At 40.3% G+C, this 19,071-nt stretch overlaps 1 protein-coding gene across 1 annotated transcript in view; it reads left to right on the top strand.

Annotated features, from left to right (window-relative positions):
• LOC118338431 (IQ motif and SEC7 domain-containing protein 3-like) overlaps positions 1–19,071 on the top strand; it is a 101,116-nt gene that overhangs the window by 80,628 nt on the left and 1,417 nt on the right. Inside the window, 7 exon segments of the mRNA XM_035675732.1 lie at positions 3,201–3,367; positions 6,677–6,816; positions 10,005–10,130; positions 11,413–11,512; positions 12,013–12,171; positions 14,224–14,316; positions 15,523–15,566. Coding sequence (XP_035531625.1) covers positions 3,201–3,367; positions 6,677–6,816; positions 10,005–10,130; positions 11,413–11,512; positions 12,013–12,171; positions 14,224–14,316; positions 15,523–15,566 — 829 coding nt within the window.

Genomic DNA, 19,071 nt, shown 5'->3' with positions numbered 1-19,071 from the left:
TGAATCTTGGTAACACAAACATGAGCTCAGCAGTCAAGTCGCACTGCCTCATCTCACCAAACACACATGCACACTTTATTTTGTCCTCCCTGCTCAGCTACAATACGATGTTGACAATGCAGCCCTCATCTAAATAGCCAGGCAGGATGTAATTTCTGGCCACAATTTGTGACAGAGAGACAATTTACAGTGCAGCTGTGGCTCTGTGTGTTAATGCTAACTGTTTGCCGTAGCCCCTCTGGAGTAACAACCACCTGTCACAGTTGTCGAGGTGCCCAATGAGGAGAAAAACGGCGGCATTGTCATAGTCAGTGGGCAGAGAGGTTGGCGCTGGTAATGTTTGGACATCAGGCTGGCTCTGCGTGTTATCGGGAGCAAGAGAGAGGGGGAGGACGAGGGGATGAGGAGACACGGACTGGGAAGAAAGGAAGGAAGGAAGGAAGGAAGGAAGGGGAGAAAAGGAGCAAGGGAGGAAGGTTTATAAATATCCAGCGTTGCGTAACCGCCACTGCCTCTCTGTGCCTGCCTCCCCGGCTCCTGGGCTTTGATATGCCTCCAAACACACACACACACACACACACACACACACACACACACACAGAAAGAGAGAAATCTCCAAAGTAAGTGAAGGGGATTTGAAGCAGCAGTGAAAAAGAGCGAGGGGAAAAGTGAAAAGCAGCCAGCAGCCTCAGTATCTGCTGCGTCAGTGTGCTAATGAATGAGCAAATATGAGCCAGCTCCCAATGCTGCAGCTTTATATTTTCATGTTTGCATTACAGTGTAGTATCCAGACATCCATATTTACTCACCCCGCAGTCACATACAATTGCTGTGTTTTCTATTACGGTTATTATAGATAAAGATCGTGCAACTTGTGTAATCTTGCACCAAAACCCATCTTCGCTGAGTACATAATGACTGTTGGATTACGCCGTGTTTAGCAATCTGTAACAAAGGCAAAATTGGTTTGGAAGACAGCAACAAATGCCAAATTTGAAGACTGCCAAATCCATTTCAGCGAGCAGCTTCATGTGCCATTTTACCCTCTCGTTTTTTTCTATGTCTTTCTGTGCAGAGTAAGCGCACACGTAGACAGAAAGCAGCATACATGGAGGTTTTTCGCTGCATGGTGCTACAGTATATTAGGATTTACAGACAAAGGCATAATTACTGGTTGCTGTCGAGTCACGGTTTTCAGACACGAAGATGTGAATAAGCATCTGTGCAGCCCTGTTATTATCATGCTAAAATAAATACCGCGTGATGAGACACACACATGAAAGCGCTGCTGCTGGAAGTACACACACAATTGGGGGTGCAGGAGTTCTTCACCAAACAAAGTCCTCAAGTATACTACACAAGTATATAAATAATAATAATAATAATAAATATTATTTAGTTAGTTTAAGTTATAATTACGTATGTTATCATGTTTTCCCTAATGGTAGTGTACCAAAAAAGCAGCCACATAACTACTGTGACCCAATATTCACCCATAATTTCCTTGATAGAAAACCTCCTACTACCTTTGATAACTCTTCTGCTATATAAAAAAACAAAGAATTTAAATTACCATTTCCAAAGGGCATTTAACGAAGGGTTTTATTTCTACTACAATGAGCACTATCTTCTGTTGCATTATCTTTGATTCAGGATGAACTTTCTGAGAATTATCTAACTAAAAACAGCAAAATCATTTTATTTTTACATGAAAATGCATAGCAATTGGGGAACTTTTTTCAACCCTGAGTTGTGTCTGTAGTTTTCCTCACAAACATATAGCCCCAGTAACCTCCACCAAGAAGGTAGAGTAGCTAGAATGTTGCCTGAGTAGCAAAAATAAGTCTGGAAATAATTTTTTCTACTGCTTGTAGAGTTAGTTTCTTCTTTTCTTTTCATTCCTTGAAAAGCTTAAGCAGTATTGGAAAGCACATTAAAAGTCTGTGTGTGTGTGTGAGACAAGGTATGATTCTACTGTATGCATACCAATATGTGTGTCTTTACTCAGTCCCACAGAGACATTAGTTTCCAATCATGTGGCTCAGTGAGTCTGCAAAACGGTGCTACAGGCCCAGTGTGGAAATGATGACAGATTAAAGTAACGATTACAGTATACACTCCAACACTGAGCCCACAGGGTCGCACACACACCTTCTCATTCTCCTTTCACTCTGTATATTGCTGTCTCTGATTACTCATTCACTGTAAATGTTGTACTATTGTATTATTCATCCCACAACCAGGAAGTATCCATGCACCTCACAGAGAAACAATTTATTTGCCTCCTCTAGGCACTTCTTTCTTAAAACGCACATATGCAATCACCCCAAACTGGGTTGTCTACAAATCTTTTAGATTCATGGCTTCCATAACCACACGGTGCGCAGGCATTTCCATTCTCCACCTCTTATATTTAGGGGTGTTTTTTGGGAACTACATCAAACCGAGCCTGGCCTATGTCGCGTTCTTTTGCAGAAAAAGTGCCTCGTAAGGGATTTCACATTTCAAACTTCATATTTCTTCTCTCCGGCACAATAACAAACTGCATAAATCCAACAACCAGGCACATAAATGTTGGAAAATGTTTAACTATGGCTAAGGGCTCAGCGGACTCACCCAAGATAAAGTCACAAACCAACACTTTTTTTCCATGTGAACGTCCAATCCAGTGAGACAAATGTGTTTATACAGAGGGACACAGATTCGACACAGTGGTCACTGTGAGGTTCATTGTTGCTGAGGGGCAGCTAACAGCTTCAGATGAGGCCATGAGCTGAATTAAAGCCATAACTCTTATTTCGTTGCGACACTCATGCTCAGCCTGCGCCAAGGCATTCATGAGCATGAGCAGTGTGTTTGCTTTGAACGGAGGTTAACATATTATCTGTGCCTTTTTTCCCAACTGTTATTCCTTCCTATACCTGTCCCTTGTGTTTTTCTAATTCATCTCTCTTTCTCTAACCCTAACTGGCCTTGCAGATCCTATCTTCCACTCCCTCCCTCTCTGTCATCCCTCTGTGTTTGTGTCATCTGTCATGACCCACATCTATTACTACTAACATTCATCCCTCTCTTTTCCACCTTTTATACCCTCCACCCTTATTCTTTTGCCTCATCACTCGTTACATAATTTTGTTCTCGTTTCCCCATTTTTTTTTTCTCTGAATCTAACCCTCTTCTTTGTCTCTTCACGCCAACAGTCAGCGCTACTGCATGTGTAACCCCGACGTGGTGCAGCAGTTTCACAACCCAGACACCATCTTCATCCTGGCCTTCGCCATCATTCTGCTCAACACCGACATGTACAGTCCCAACATCAAGCCAGACCGCAAGATGTTGTTGGAGGACTTCATTCGCAATCTAAGAGGTAAGTAACACTGCATCATGGTTGCTTCTTGAGGTACGGGAACCTTTAGGGCTTTAAAGTGATTATTCGACATAATCGGCTCGAGTAATGTGGGTTAGTTTTGTAGAAATTTGGCCATAAAGTACTGCACAAATTAAAAGTTTTACCTGATGATGGCACTAGATGAAAAGTCAGAGGATGGCTAAAGTTATTACATTTATTCCAGTGAAGATTTCCAAATTTCATGGCTGTCCATCCAGTGGTTGTCAGGATAAGTCATTAAAAAACGCTCTGCGCTAGAGAAGAAGTCTGGGGTTTTACCAGAGTCAGTAGGCTTGTTGGTCCTTTGTCCTGGCAATTCATCTAATAGTTGGGATATTTCAGTCTGGACCGAAGTGGTGGAGAAAAAGACAGACTGCATTGCACAGAGACGTTGCCAATGCTGTTCATAGAGCCGTTGCAGTAGCACAGTGAAAAATATGGTTAACAAATATGGTATCTTATGCCCTCAGTGCTGGGATATTTGTTTATGCCAACTGAATACCACCAAAAACTGGAATAAATTACCGCAGACAAGAAGAAAATTGAAACACCCCATAGTTATAGTGTATGGCTTTCAATTTGAATTTACTCTATGGCACAAGATGCTAAAAAATGCTCACCAATGGCCAATATACAATATATGACTAACTGTACAGAGGTGCTGTTCCAGAAGAGAAGAGAAATGATTGGATTTAACTACAATGTAGCCAAAAGATATATATAAGAAATCAATATTACTCAGAAACCTTTCCTAAATATCTCCTGTTGGGGGCTTTGAACATAGCAGCCGACCCCACACATATAAATCAGGGAAAGTGAGTCAGTGTCCAACAGTGTTTGGATCAGTATCAAATCAAACCGCCCTGCATAAATTTAGCTGATAAAAATAAGGCTGCATTTCTATCCCTGTCCGCCATGCTTTATTCACAACTCATAGTGACACCGACAGAAAGCACCTGTAATTCTTGTCTCCCATATGCAGACAGATGCTCATTCGCCGAGCGGGATTGCGGGATAGACGGTAGCGTCGTAGTTATGTTCTCCCTCTGTGCAATCAATCAGGGAACACTCAGGTCGATGCAGAACAACTTTAATAGATTCATCCAGACTGTTCCCCACAATTAAATTAAGTTGGAAAATCAATTTCGGCATCTTATGCAAATTAAAATATGTCACTCTGTCTTGGCCTCTCTATTTGTCTTCAGCTCAGTTTACTATGTTTTCTCTGTCTCTCTATCCATTCTCTTATCTTGTTTTGTCTCAGTCGGAATATTATTTTGTCTGTTTATTCATCTGTCTTTCCTTGTTTATATTCTCCCGGTTTCTTTCTCTCCCCTTTTCTACTCACTCATGTCTCTCATACACAGTGACAGAAGAATAGCTCACTCAAATAATTGGCTGAGGTGAAATGCAATTATGCGCCAGAAACCAATAGTAATGAAGAACCATAGAACATTCATTATCTCAATTAAAACAGACTGTCAGTGTCAAAGCTATTTCACAATGGGCCAACATAATATAAACCAGCTTCCACCATAAATTAATCCAGTATGTCAGCTCATTAAAAAAATGAAAATTGTTGTGTCTCAGTTACTGGATGCTTTGTTTTTAGGGAGGGTGGCCTCTGATTTGCACAGCGACTTCACAACACCTTTCAAGTTCGTTATGGTATGCTGCTGGTTCATCAATAGGCCTTGTGACAAGCCAAATTTACACTTGGGATGATGAAAACAGGAGGAGACAGGGAAGGAAGAGGCCTGGCCACAGGGGGAACATGGGTAGTCTACAGCCGTGCTAGCAGCTCTGTGGAGTGTACTCGGGCCCTGCAATGCTTTGAGCTAAATGCTAACGTCAGCTTGCTAACATCCTGATATTAACATGGTATAATGTTTAACGTGTTGACCATCTTAGCTTAGCATTCACTACGCTACGTGAAAAAGTGGCAGTAAAGTTATGATTAATTGTAAACAAAGCATGAATGGTAATCCATCCAATCGAGAAATTTCACCTGAACCTAGCAGGTAGTGCTAGAGGAAGAATCAGGGGTTCACCATTTTTTGGGGTTCATCATCTGGAGCCCATGAATGTCTGTCCCTTTAAAAGATGCTGAGATAGTTTATAGCATATGGAAATGATATCCTGCTGGTGTTGTTCGATTAAATATCAGAAGGCCACCAGAGGCATTAGGATTCATCCTCTGAGAACCATGGTCTGTATCAAATGGCATAGCGATCCATCTGATAGGTGCCTTATACATTTGACTAAAAACCAAAAAGGTCAAACTGCTGGTGGCACTACTTCTACTTCTGGGGACCACGAATGTCTGTACAAAATGTAATGTTAGTCCTTTATATATAGATATTTCAGTCTGGACCAACCATCATTGCCATGCAAAGAGTCATGCTGCTAGCATGGCTAAAATAAAATCAGTGAAGTCATGAGGAGTGCAAGGAAAGTGGCAGAACTGGCAGAAGATTAAAAAAATTAGACATTTAGCAAAAAGATGTAATTTATTAATCTGACAATTTACACACATTTGCCCCTGGACATCTCCTCCTCTCCCTCTGACTCCATAATGTGCAGCGATGTCTCAGCAGTGTCCCAGGGTGCCTCACTGTCAACGGCATCACTTGTGGCAGCTTCATTTTCCCCAAACACATCCTGCCCCATTGAAAACTTAATGTACCACACAGCGCGGTACAGCTGTGCTGATATAATGGGGAGCATCTTGAGGGCAACCTTTCAGCCTAATGACATGCAGCTCTACCTGCGTCGAAATGCCACGGCCTTGAACTGCACTGTGTTCCAGACAGAAAATCTTCTATGAGTGAGGCGAGGGTGTTAACCTTTTACTTGCCAATTAACCTCCCATCAGGCTGCCTTCTGTCATTATTTAATGGAGACAATAAAAGACAGAAAGTTAAAGAAGGACAGACAAGGAGATTGAGAGAAAGAGCCCTCATTTGCTCTGAATATTGATTTTTTTTTCTTCACCCAACTCCTTGAATGTCATATAACAAGGCAAAACCAATGCGTTATTACAGCCAAGTGTGTAATATTTTTGCGATTTTTTTTAATACACTCTTATGTGTGTGTTTCTTCTTTTGGCAATGACACACACCCTGCTGTATTCAAGCCACAGAAGACACACCGTCTCTCCCCTATGCCTCTTAGAACAACAGTCACTCCATATTTCTTCTGATGGACGTGGAACGCCTGCTAAAAATTAAAAGCAGCCACCCTGTGATGTGTGTTTACTTGTGTGTAATTAGCCTATTCTCATCTTAGGTGTGGATGACGGAGCAGACATCCCCAGAGACATGGTGGTGGGAATCTACGAAAGAATACAACAGAGGGAGTTGCGCTCCAACGAAGACCACGTCACGTATGTCTCCAAGGTTGAGCAGTCCATCGTAGGCATGAAAACGGTGAGGACACACAGACACACGTTTGCTCTAGCGAGGACCTTCACTGACATTTTTGACATAGCAAACCTTAACCTTGGCTTAACTTGAACCTGTTTTTGACCAACAAGTTGGAAACACAGCTAGGGCTGCAACAAACAGCTGTTTTAATTATCATTTTTAAGATTAATCCATTAATCTTATGGTCTATAAAATATCAAATAATAGTCCATCTCAGGTTAAAGGTTATGCCTTTAAATGTATATTCTATTCAGCCCAATTGCATGATTATTTTGATCTCAATTCACTTGTCAATTATCCAGTTAATTGTTGCAGCTCTTAACAGAGCAGTCTTATAGTGTTCTTGGCTTGCTAGAATAGTAGAGGGGGCAGGATTAATCATACAAAAACACAAATATGAATACACACACGCCCTTCATTCCAGCTCCATGCCAAGTCACTCACTCATTATTCAAGGCCTTATCGCTATCACCTAGCCTTAGTAGCGTTAGCAGAGTACATTTATTAGCCATTAAATGTCTCTTCAGCAGCAAGATCATTACCCTCAGGTCATTACTCCAGCTATTTACGTCATTAACCACTGCAATGGTTAGACTCTTTTTAAAAAAATGTTTAAGGTTAAAAGGCTTAGTCGGTGCACACGAGTACCAGAATGTAAGTAGTTGAACCTGACACTAGAATTTCTTTAGTTAAGAATTAACTTCATATGCTCAGAGACTTGTTGCTATTCTTTTCATTCAGTGAGAATATTTCTGTGGAAAGTTTTATGTGTTTTAGACTGTCCAAGTTTGAGAGACAGAGGCAGATGTATTTAGTTGGATAATAGACTGATTACACTGATTCATGTGGGAATGTACTGCGTGTGCCCACTCATAACACTGAAAGGCTTTTTAAAATGTTTAAACAGTGCAGGGAATTCAGTTTGAATCTTATCAGTGCACCAAGGCCTTTCAATCCTTTATTCTCTAAATATAGATACGTTTGTTTTTTCCTCCATATACACTCTGAAACTCTGTAAAACTCTCTGAAATTTAAAAACATGCCGCATCCACATATACAAATTATTTCAAAAAAACTAAATAATGTGATACACTACTTTCTTACACCCTAGTACCTGTAGACTCTTAGTCTTGTTGATCAGTCTCATGCTGCCTCTTGTCCATCCACGATATGAACCACCCATTGAATGAATTTCACTATAAATGCACTTTTTAATTAGTTTAAAATTTCAATCTCTGTCATATTCTGTTAACTTCAGAATGTCATTGGAACTCTGACATTGAAAGGATTGCTTCTATTTTTTTTAAATTTTGGCTTTTGCCTTTAAGTGTCTCTCAGTGATGGATGAGTAGCCATAAGATGACAGAAGGAGTGTTGTCATAGCCAAAATAATGATGGATTGTTGTGACAGGAAGTGACTATTCCTGTCCTATGGGAGCCATCTGCCATAAAAACAATGGCTTAGATAAAGTTTCTTCCTTATTAATACTATCACAGCAGGTGTCAGTGTCCCTGTATCGGGGTTTTAAAAACTTCTTATCTATTATGCTAAGAGGAAGTATCACATATGAGAATGTATTTAACATAATTGGGTTCTCCATTATAGAGTTAGCTTGGTGTAAATATTTGATGACTTAATGAAAGCCATACAACAACTCTTCTCCAATGTAATGGAGTAGCTTTACATCCAACTGTATTCCTCCTCAAACACTGTTAAGTTTTGCTTAAATATTTGATATGGATAATATTTGTAGAATAATTTTTCTTTAGGCATAGTTAATTTGTTAAATCTATGACTAAACTCTCTCCTGTCACACTGCTTCTTAACAATCCCATCATAAAAGGACTGCATTTCATTATTTATTTATTTATTTTTTCCGAACAAGCAAGAGGCATTTCAAGCTAATGATGTCTTTACATATTTCTGACATTAGTGTAATGAGAAAGCATTCTGGCTGTGGCCAGCTGGGTGGGAGTGTATACCCTGCAGTGATGAGAGATGAGAGAGCAAGAGACAGAAGCTCTGTGTGGACTCACTGCATTGCAAATAGTCCACAGGGAGCAGGGGGAATAAAAATTGGAAATGAACAGAGAGAAAACCGAACAGCGGCCGTGAATATTTGTGTTTTATCATGAAGAGGGGATCAACTCCACATCAACTGATAGTCACTTGGCTGCTGTTTGGATTGCCGTGATCCAACACAGAAAAAGCTGGATGAGACAAGTCAGAAAGACATGAGTGTGAAGGGGCGAGAACATGATTAGATCAGTCTCCGAAGGCATGAGCCATTGCTGTAGTGTAATCTGCTTAAACGGGGAAAAGCACTTAAGTCCAAGAGGAGAAGGCAAGCCCCAAGGGACACAACCACAGCCTTTTGTAAAAACTTTACATTAGACCTCCAAGTGTAGCGTTATCACCTTTGCTAATTCAATTTGGTCCAATATCAGAGCTAATAACTAAACCACAATCACCTGAATCTACAGTTCCCCTCAGCTTTATGGAGTTTTATACTTTCAGCTCATTGTTTAGCTGTCCTGTCTGCAACTTTACTGTTTTGTTTCACTCTTATTTTTGGCAACAGCAGGCAGCTCCTTTCAGCAGGAGAGCTGGTACACCCCATCTGTTACAGTTAAGAATCTGTCAATAAATTTACATTAATCTATGAATAGGAAGTGTTCATTTGGCACAGTTAATCTACCGCTCCATCAAAGAAACAAAACTGTCTGCAAATATGAGTTTGCATTGTTGTTATTACATGATACAGTAAGAAGAACTGTAATGGACACACTACAGGCATTTGCTTTTCAGATCAGACAAGAATCCTAAAACCTACACCTGCAGTTATGCCCATGTTCTCCTCACAGGAACACAGTAAAATATTCAGATAACCTTGACACAACACACAGTCTTATCTGTTGCTCTAATTAATGTCTTAGGTCAGTCTTCGTGTCACTAATTTATCTCAGTATACTGTATTTAATGGGTTTTTCCTTTATACTCCAGTCTTAGCTTTTAACCCCAATGAATAATGTGTGGAACTCCAGCCAAAAGTCATTTGTATTCAGTCTCAGTTTCTCTTCATCTCATCTGTCTCTTCATTTTGAATGGTTTTAAAGCCTCTAAATCCCCTAATCTGAGTGATTGAAGCTCTCCTTTTTACCTGGATGTCTGTTTCTGTCTTTCTCTGCAGGTTCTTTCTGTCCCTCACAGAAGGCTGGTGTGCTGTAGTCGACTTTTTGAGGTGACAGACGTCAACAAGGCCCAAAAACAGGCAGCACACCAGAGAGAAGTCTTCCTTTTCAATGATCTCATTGTGGTAAGAAAACAAAAAAAATAGAATAATTTGTCATGTTGTTTACATGTGTACAGTTTCTTTTAAACTAGCCCTAAAATGCTTGTTTCTGCTGCACACAGTCGAAGATTTAAAGCTGCTTATTTTTTTGTGACAGCTGCAATGCACCATCACCTACTTCGCCTGTAAGGAGCTCCCTCTCTTCTTTTATGTTGTTTCATAACTCAGGACTCTCCGGCCATTTCTTTTAATAATAGATAGTAGCAAAAGCAGTGTAGCAGTGCACTCATAAGCAAAGATTGGTTCCCTGTAGAGCAGCTTTAAGGGCCAGTAATAAAGTTGTGTTTCACTGGCGCCACAGCACAGATAAGTTGTGCATTTGGTTCAAAGTCGTGTAGATTAGAGTATTATCAAAGGTTTAATGTTTGCCATAATTGATGTGCTCATTAGGAGCCACATATCTATCCAAAGTGTTTAACTACTCTCATAATTATGTCAAATGTTGATCTCATTCCAACAGAACACAGAAAAAGAAAAAGGCAGCATGGCCATTTCCCCCCTCCTCTTTCTGCTAAAGCAAAAAAGTAATTGGTAGCTGCAGGAAAAGGAGGTTAAAAGGCAGATTTTGAAGAAAGAGGCAAAAGGAGTTATCCCCCGACATCACAGTGGAATTCTGTTCATTTGGCACTAAAGGTTAGCTGTGCGATATATTCCAGCGAGACGTTTTCCCCTGACAGCTTTAAAAGCAGGGCAGAAATTGTCTTTTAAATTTTTTTTGTACGAAATTAAAGTGATGGGGACTTCTCTTTTGAAATTTGGCCCCCTGTTCTAGAAGCCTGAACATGTCAAGAAGTATTTAAAGTGCCAATGTGATGTATTGGTTTAATACGGCTCGCCTGGTAAATTATGCCCCACAGTAGCAAAAACAGATTCGCCTCATCTTTCTCTATCTGGAAGGTCATTCAATGAAAAAAGCATACCATCTCTAATACATCCTGATATACGCTTGCCAAGGTGTTGTTTTTCATACAAATTAGAGCACTAGCGCAAAATCTGAAACACTTTGAAGGTTGTAGTGTATATGACTATTGACTCTATCTGCTCTTTAAATGTACTTTAAACTATCAAACTGTTTGTTCTTTCTAAGCCATCTTTGAGGTGCTCTGTGATATGGAAATCTCAGTGACAGTCAAAAAGATTTCAGAAGTGCCCAGAACACTGAACAAACTAATTTAATGGGTTCTCATGTCATTCAAAATTGTTACTATAAGTCTGTTTTTTTTAATCGTTTTCCCGTTGTCTGCAGATCTTGAAGCTTTGTCCAAAGAAGAAGAGTTCTGCAGCCTACACTTTCTGCAAAGCCATGGGCCTACTCGGCATGCAGTTTCACCTGTTTGAAAATGAATGTAAGTCAGAATGTTTTCACTGCAGTCAGCAGGCATGAAAAACGTACACCCCGATATAACAAACAATGCTTTTGGCTGGTAGGAAACAGGGAACAGTACTGAAATAGGTTTAATATTAAACTTTTATTGCTATCAGTTATGCTACTTTTTGTCTATTTGTCTATATTCATGATGGCAGAAATTCATCATCTTGGACTCGGTTGGTCACATAGAAAATGTTTAAAAACAGATAGCAGTCTCACATTAATCATGTTTTTGCACTTTTTAAAATGTAATTATACCAACCCCTCCAGTCCACACTGCATGAAGAATTTTCTAGCATATTTGAAATACCTCGCTAAGTTTATTGTTTCCATTCGTTTCCAAAAAGACTCCACAAATTGAGTTTAGAAATCTACATTTTGAGCCATTTTCACACCTCACACTCACAAATCTTTCGCCTGCACTTCTTGCGATTTATCCAATTACTCTTTGTCTCAACAACTAATTGTGCTCCCCAGACTACCCTCATGGCATCACCATCCTCTCACCTTTTGGCTCAGACAAGAAGCAGGTACTTAACTTCTGTGCCCAAAGTGCTGAGGAGCTGCTCAAGTTCATAGAAGATCTGAAGGAATCAATCGCAGAGGTGTCGGAGATGGAGCAGATACGCATCGAGTGTGAGTATCTGTCCTTATTAGATTTCTCCCTTGACAACATAGCCAGGGAGGTTGTTCACAGCATTGCTTATTGCACACATTTCTGTGCCCATACTTGTCAATGTCCTCTAGGACCTTCCATACACCGTAGTCTCACTTAAAAAAGCAGACATAATTATAATTATCAAGCTGATTCTGTGGCTGGGCAATTCATTACATCATGATGTCAAACTTATTCTCTATTGGGGCTGCATGCATGTACAGTATATTTATGTTGTCCATCATGTTTGTGTGTATTCCTCCTGTGGCAATGCACCCAAGAACAAAAGAATTACATTGTAGACTAAATCAATAATCTCACATTTTGGGAAGTGAGAGACTACAGTGGATTTTTAGATACTCAATGTGTGAATCAATAGGTCCTCCGATAGTACAGATGAGTCAGAAAGCATCCTTCGTTTTTATTATTTGCTAACTTGTAGTCAGCGTCCCCATTTGTGCAGAACAACTTTTGCATTTTGTTTCCTTTGGTGCACTGCAGCTCAAACAGACTGCAGGAGGGCAGTAAATTGGAGGTGAAAAGAGGCCAGTTTTTCTGAAAGCAGCCAGGCATCAGAGTTGTTTGGGTGTGTGTGCATATGAAATTCTCCAGACAATAAGACATGCACATACTTAGACACACATGGAAAAACCCGAGTATCCCGTGCCTGGCTCCTGCCAGTGGGCATCAAAGAGAGCCTCCCTGCTGGGATTTGACGCAACTGCCTTACCCTTCACAGAGAGGGAGGGCCAGCAGCCCGGGGAGAGCAGGCAACAACATATGGAGACAGGCAGAGGTTGACAGAAGGAAGTTATTTCTCACTCTAAAATGGAGCTAGAGACAGCTACTGCATACAAAAACTCACATAAGCCAACGCACTCACACAAATAAGAAAACATACAATGACAAATACAGCATGCACTTTCTCTCAAGATATAATATAGGAACATAACTTGGAGCAAGAATGATTGTTGGCACTTGCACAGACAAACACCACATCTTCTTTTCTCCTCAAAGTGCTTTATATTGTTGGCACATTAGTAAATATATGCCTGTGGCTGGCTCACTTATGTTTGGGCTTTCCCTCTTTGAGATAGGAAGGAGAAACCTCTGTTTGTTTATCTGGAGGTGCAAGTTTTAATGAAGGAAATTCATATTTATATTGATCATTTTAATTTAGTCCTACTCTAACTCTAAACTCTAAAACACTCGTTTCACAGTTAGTGTTCAGTATTTCCTCTCTACAGTCAGTATGCCTGTACTGTAGTCTGTAGACCTAACAGTAAGTTTGGTTCATTTCTCATTTTAAGTGCAAAATAGTACATAAATGTAAAAACTGCTAATTATAGGACAACGTTCATATTTTGGCATGTTCAGATGCTACACACTGACTAAAAGTCTCTTTACTGTAGGTTACACTATCCAATTAATTAGAAATGTAACAGTTAAACACTATCTCTATTTTCCCTTGAATTATTCCCAAAATACATAGTTATTTCCAGGAAACTTCTAAATTAATTCATGGGATTTTTTTAGGAACTGGTAAAAGTAAGTGTCACTGCTGTCTATTTATAGCTTAATCTGACCCCTTTTCCAGGAGATAAACTACAAAGCAGGACATTTTCTGTTTATTTTGTCAGATTTCTGTCACACTTGCACCAAAATGAATCGGAGGACATAGTGTTCTGCACCCTTGAGGTCTCACCTGGCAGTTTTGCGGTTCAGCATCAGAATTAGGATGCAGTGCAGTGCTAGAGACAAAACAACATTTAGTCATCCTGATTGGAAATGACATGCAATTACCATCAAGTGTGAAGTTTAATTAGTGAGATGAAGAGTCGTGTTTTGAGGTTAGAGAAGAGAGTGGGAGGGGAAGGCAATAAGAGGATGCGTATATGTGTGTGTGTGTGTGTTTGTGTGTGTATAATAAAATAAAGTAGAAATAAGCTACCTACCTCTACCTGTGTCTACCTATTTTGCTCTCTGTCATGGTGATTATGATGATGATGATTTTTGTCTTCTGTTCTCTGCAGGGGAGCTGGAAAAGCAGCAGGGAGCCAAGACTCACTCGGTAAAAAACAACGGCACACAGCTAGAGCTGCGTGGCAAACAGGGCTCCCCATCAGGTGTGTGTGTGAGTGTGTGTGCACTGTCGCTTTTTAATTTTAAAACCCACTGCAGAGACCTTGCCCTCAATTGCATTAATTTACCCGATGTTAAAATAAAGTTGAACTACTGCTGTTTTTATAAATTGAAAAACAGAAGAAATTGTATACTTTAAAAAAGGAGGTTGGATCTGTTTGGATGCTTAGCATTAGCTTACTGTAGAAACCTACTTGGATAAGCAACAGAGGTTAGATTTATGCTTTATTGTTGGGATTTTCAATTTTACAAGAGAAGGCCTTGATGAGGACTAACTGATAAGATTGGCATAGTTGCATAAAGCTATTTCGGGTAGGGAGTTTGACTAGGTTTGCTGGAGTGTAACTAATAAAGAGCAGAACAGCCACTAATAAACTAAATTATGATATCTCTAAACGCCTGTAACCCGACAAAATAATAGTAATGATCTGTATGTATTGAACTAAAGCTATCTTAGCGCTCTACTGTAGGTAGGAAGTTAGTTGGACAGACGTGCTAATGTTGGTTTCCGAAAGGCAATAAATGCATATCTAACCATCTATTCATCCTATAAAAAAATGGCTTCCCCTTTTAAACTAGAAATAGTATGTTAAATATACTTATACTTAAGTATAATTATAAATTATTTTGACTGAATCTGCATAGAGTTGCGAAATGGAAGGATCTAAGCTGGTTCCAGAAGTTGAAGGCTAGCGGAAACTAAAGATTACAGTGTTGAAAAAACTGTTAATGAAATCCATTCACTTAATTCTGGGTCAGCTTTGGTTCTCTATTGTTTTGATATGCACCTCTGACTGGATTTCCCATGGCAGTGGCAGCTGAGGTTAATGGGTATTGTAGTATTTAGAGCCGTCCGCCATGCTAAAACATGTTCCTCAGAAATTGGGGGTCCTAACATACCAGCAAGCCTATATGATTGTTTCATTATCCGAGAGAGTCCTCTGTTTCTATATTAAGCCATATGGAGGATATTGTTGAAAAGGAAAAAAATAAATAAGAATACAGAATGGAAAAAAATAAATTTCTGGAACCAGCATCCCCTCCCCACTTTGCAACTCTAATATCATATCATATCCAATGCACTTTAACAAATCTTAAATTACTTATAATAAAAAAAACTAAACCTGTAGTAGAAGATAAAATGAATGTTTTGCTGCCACTTTTGTCCCTTTTCCCATCCCTCTGTCCAGGAAACCAGGAGATAGATGAAAGAAGTGGACACAATGCAGTAGAGGTAAGTGCTTAGCATAGGGCCATCTCCCAAATAAAAAGGTAAGTCAGTGCAGTGTGTCATTGTCAAACTATTGTTGGATGAGTATGTAGGACTAGTCATATCTTTAGGGCTAGAGGCGTCAAGCAGGAGTGGGTGAAGAGTGGATGAGAGAACGAGTGCTGCTGGGTAAAGTGCTGCGAGCATGTGAGGTAACCCATCCAAACTAAATATTAGATAAAAGGAATCCTTTGGCGTGCAAAAATTAAAGACGGTGGTTTGGGGAAATTAATAAAGTCATAGCAGTCAGAACAGAAAGTGCATCAGACTCAGTGGCTTGTAAGCCTAAAAAGGAGTAGGTTGTAATTAGTGTCACAAGGCAGAAATTGTGACTCCTGTAAGGCCTTTAAAGGAAAAAAGAGAAAGCAGCTGTTGCTAAAAGTAACTGGGGACATGTGCGTACTGTGTGTGTGTGTGTGTGTGTGTGTGTGTGTGTGTGTGTACCCAAATTCAGCACAGAGACCTTAATTAACACAGTAACATGCAGGCGGATAAATTTAACGCTCATTTGACCTGGAGTCGTCACCTCCTCACCTCTTCCGAGACCTCCGGGGGAAACTTCTCGTGCGAACATTTCGTGCAAGCAAGAGAGCAAGCTGAACTACAGTACCCATGGGGCTTTGCAATTGCCATCCTAGAGGCATCAGATGACCTTTCCTAGTCTGTTCCGTGGCAGTGGAGTTGAGGGCTGGAGCGAAAAGCCAAATACGCAGGGTCAATTTGACATTCAGTGGCTGTTTAATTCCTCACAGCTCACTGGTACACTGTGTTAGGCTGTAAATCTTTACTCAGGTGCTGGTTAGAGCAGAAGTAATTACATATACATCAAACTGAAAGGCTTCAGAGCTCATTTTCAAAGCTGTAAATGCCTGTAGAACGACAACAATTACAGCGGAGCAAACATGCACTCATTTCTGCTCAAGAGACATTTAAAGACATAAAAATGAAATGGCTTTTTTTTATTATGCAATGGAGTATCTGCTCATTTTATGCATACAAGCTCTCTCTCTCGCGCTTAATAGCCTTTGGGTTCTGATAATAGGGAGCTATGATCAGGTCAGTCTTCATGGTTGTCTGAGCTACCTTCACCAGCCGTCTTGCCCTCTACCGTGCAGCCTGCGGTAAATGTCAGCGGCTGGTGGGGAGCCGTTAGCTGTCGAAACACATTTATCTTGGAAACCAGGAGGGTCACCCAGAGAATCTTGCTTATACTAGAGGCATGGGGACGGCAGAATCTCACGACTTACAATCAGAATTTGATAAGGAAGGTGTTGAGATTTGAACTGTCTCCCTCAGAGCAGTAACAATACACAAGTCTGTGCTGAAGTTTCAGAGCGGCTAAAGATAGTCAAGGGTGTAATTTACGTGTCTCGTTCACTTTTTTTGAAACGACGCCCTTGAAGACAGTCGCGGTAATGGACTGTGAAGTCAGCAGTGGCAGTGACATGGTGGAGCATATGTTTGAACAGAAGTGTGGTGGGGCTTTTGTTTTTGCAAATGCCAAAACCAAAGACAAAGAAAGCCATCATCACATAAAGGAAAGGCAAACAGAGGCTGTTTCAATCATTGACTATTTTATTCTGATCATTTTCAAAAGTTTAAAAGTGATTTAAAACCCCTAAATCAATAAAAAAAATTGTCAATGATCGTTCCTTTATTTGATGCATATGAAACAAACTTGATTTTCATTGGTATGTCTCCTACAAATATACCACCTGATTCACATTCAGAGACGGAGTAGTTTGGGGAAATAGGATTATTCGCCTTCTTGCCGAGAGTTAGACGTGAACATCAATAAACTCACCACTCATCAGTCCGTCAAGTATGGAGCTAGAGGGAAAAACGGTATCCCAGCCCTGTCTATAGTTTAAAAATCCACTCACCAGCGTCTCAGAATCTCTGTAATTAACACTTTATAGAACAGAAATGTAAAAAATTATGAAAGTTTTGTTATGTGCTAAATCTTTTTTATTAGCCAGGTGTATTAATTTACGAGAGCTGTGTTGGAAATCAATCCCCATACATTCTAGTGCACTATATGTGTTATTTGGATACTCAGATAAATACACTATATGGTAAATAGGGAGTGAATTCAGACAAAGTGCGAGTATTAAGTGTATATATGGGTATTTTAATAATGTCCTAATTCAGAAGGGATCGTGTAGTGCTGAATTTCAGCAAACAAACAACCCAATCTGTCCTTACCCAATGTAACAGTCAACATTTTACATTGAAGGACATTTTATAACAACTTATTCTTCTTACTGAAGGTAACTTTTGAAAGGCACCAGGAAGTCAAAGAAATCCTTCACTCTTTATCTAAAGTGCTTCAGAGCTCATTGATAATGTACTCTTAAGTATATGTGCTAAGTCGTCAAGGAGCAGATTGAATAGGAGCAAATGTTAATGGAGTTCTTTCACACAAGAGTTACATCGGCTCCTGTAAGAGAATGAACTCAGCTGCAAGCCCTTTTTTGCCCCAGATACTTCACATTTGAGGTCTATTATACTGCAGGTGAATTACTGTTGACCTTATGGCCACAGACGCCATTTTGAAGAGGTTTGGTGAGAAACACTATTCTGATTGACACTTAAAGTAGATTAAAAGTTCATTTAAAACTAAGATGTAAGGTAAAAAAAACATGATGAGGGTAAAACCAAAAAGCAAAAGTCATAAGTTTGGATACATTTAGTTATATTCACCAATAATTAAACCTAACCTTGTTTAAGGTAACAAACATATGACAAATGTGTTAAGTGCGTGCCTGACATGTGCTGTGGTTGCATACTCAGATTGTGCTCATTCCATTATTTTGTATGAGGCTCCCCTATATTTTTCTTCTGGCGTATGCTTTTCAGAGAAGCGTAGTGTAAGGTGACTTGGAAACAGGTTTCTTAGAGATATACAATAAAGGAAACAGAAGTAGCATCAAAACAACTCTGAGAGAAGGTCAACAGGAAATAAAAAGTTTAATATAAATGTGACATAATGGAGGTTTGCATTCTGATGAGTGTTGCCTGTGGACGTCTGTGGTTGTCAGTCTGCTCACCTCCTCTCCTCCTCTTCTTCCACCTCTCCCTCTTCTTCGTATGACCTCCGTCTATGTTCTGGTTACCCCCCCCTAAATCTCCTCGTGTCCGATGTCCCCATAGCGCCACACAGTGGTTTGGAAGGGAGACACGGGGGCCCTCAGTGTCCCCTTTGGAACCACCGGGCCCCTTCTGTTAGCGTCGCACCAAATTTCTTATCCCCATATCCCCACCACTGTCCTCCTCCTGACCCCAGTCACACACTGGTGTTCCCAGCGTCTAATCTACACTGTTCCCAGTACCTGTGGGGGTGGAGGGAGGGGAGAGTGCAGTAGTCATGGTGATTTTACACCTCCACCGACCCCCTAACACCTAAGCCCCCACGCATGCCCTGTGTGTGTGTGTGCTGTGCGTTCACCACCCCCCCCCCCCAAAAAAA

This window comes from Morone saxatilis, unplaced genomic scaffold, assembly GCF_004916995.1.
Source record: "Morone saxatilis isolate NCDOM2014 unplaced genomic scaffold, NCSU_SB_2.0 Contig10, whole genome shotgun sequence".
NCBI lineage: Eukaryota > Metazoa > Chordata > Actinopteri > Moronidae > Morone > Morone saxatilis.
The sequence above is the reverse complement of the archived record's forward strand: the minus strand, read 5'-3'. Positions and strand labels throughout refer to the sequence as shown.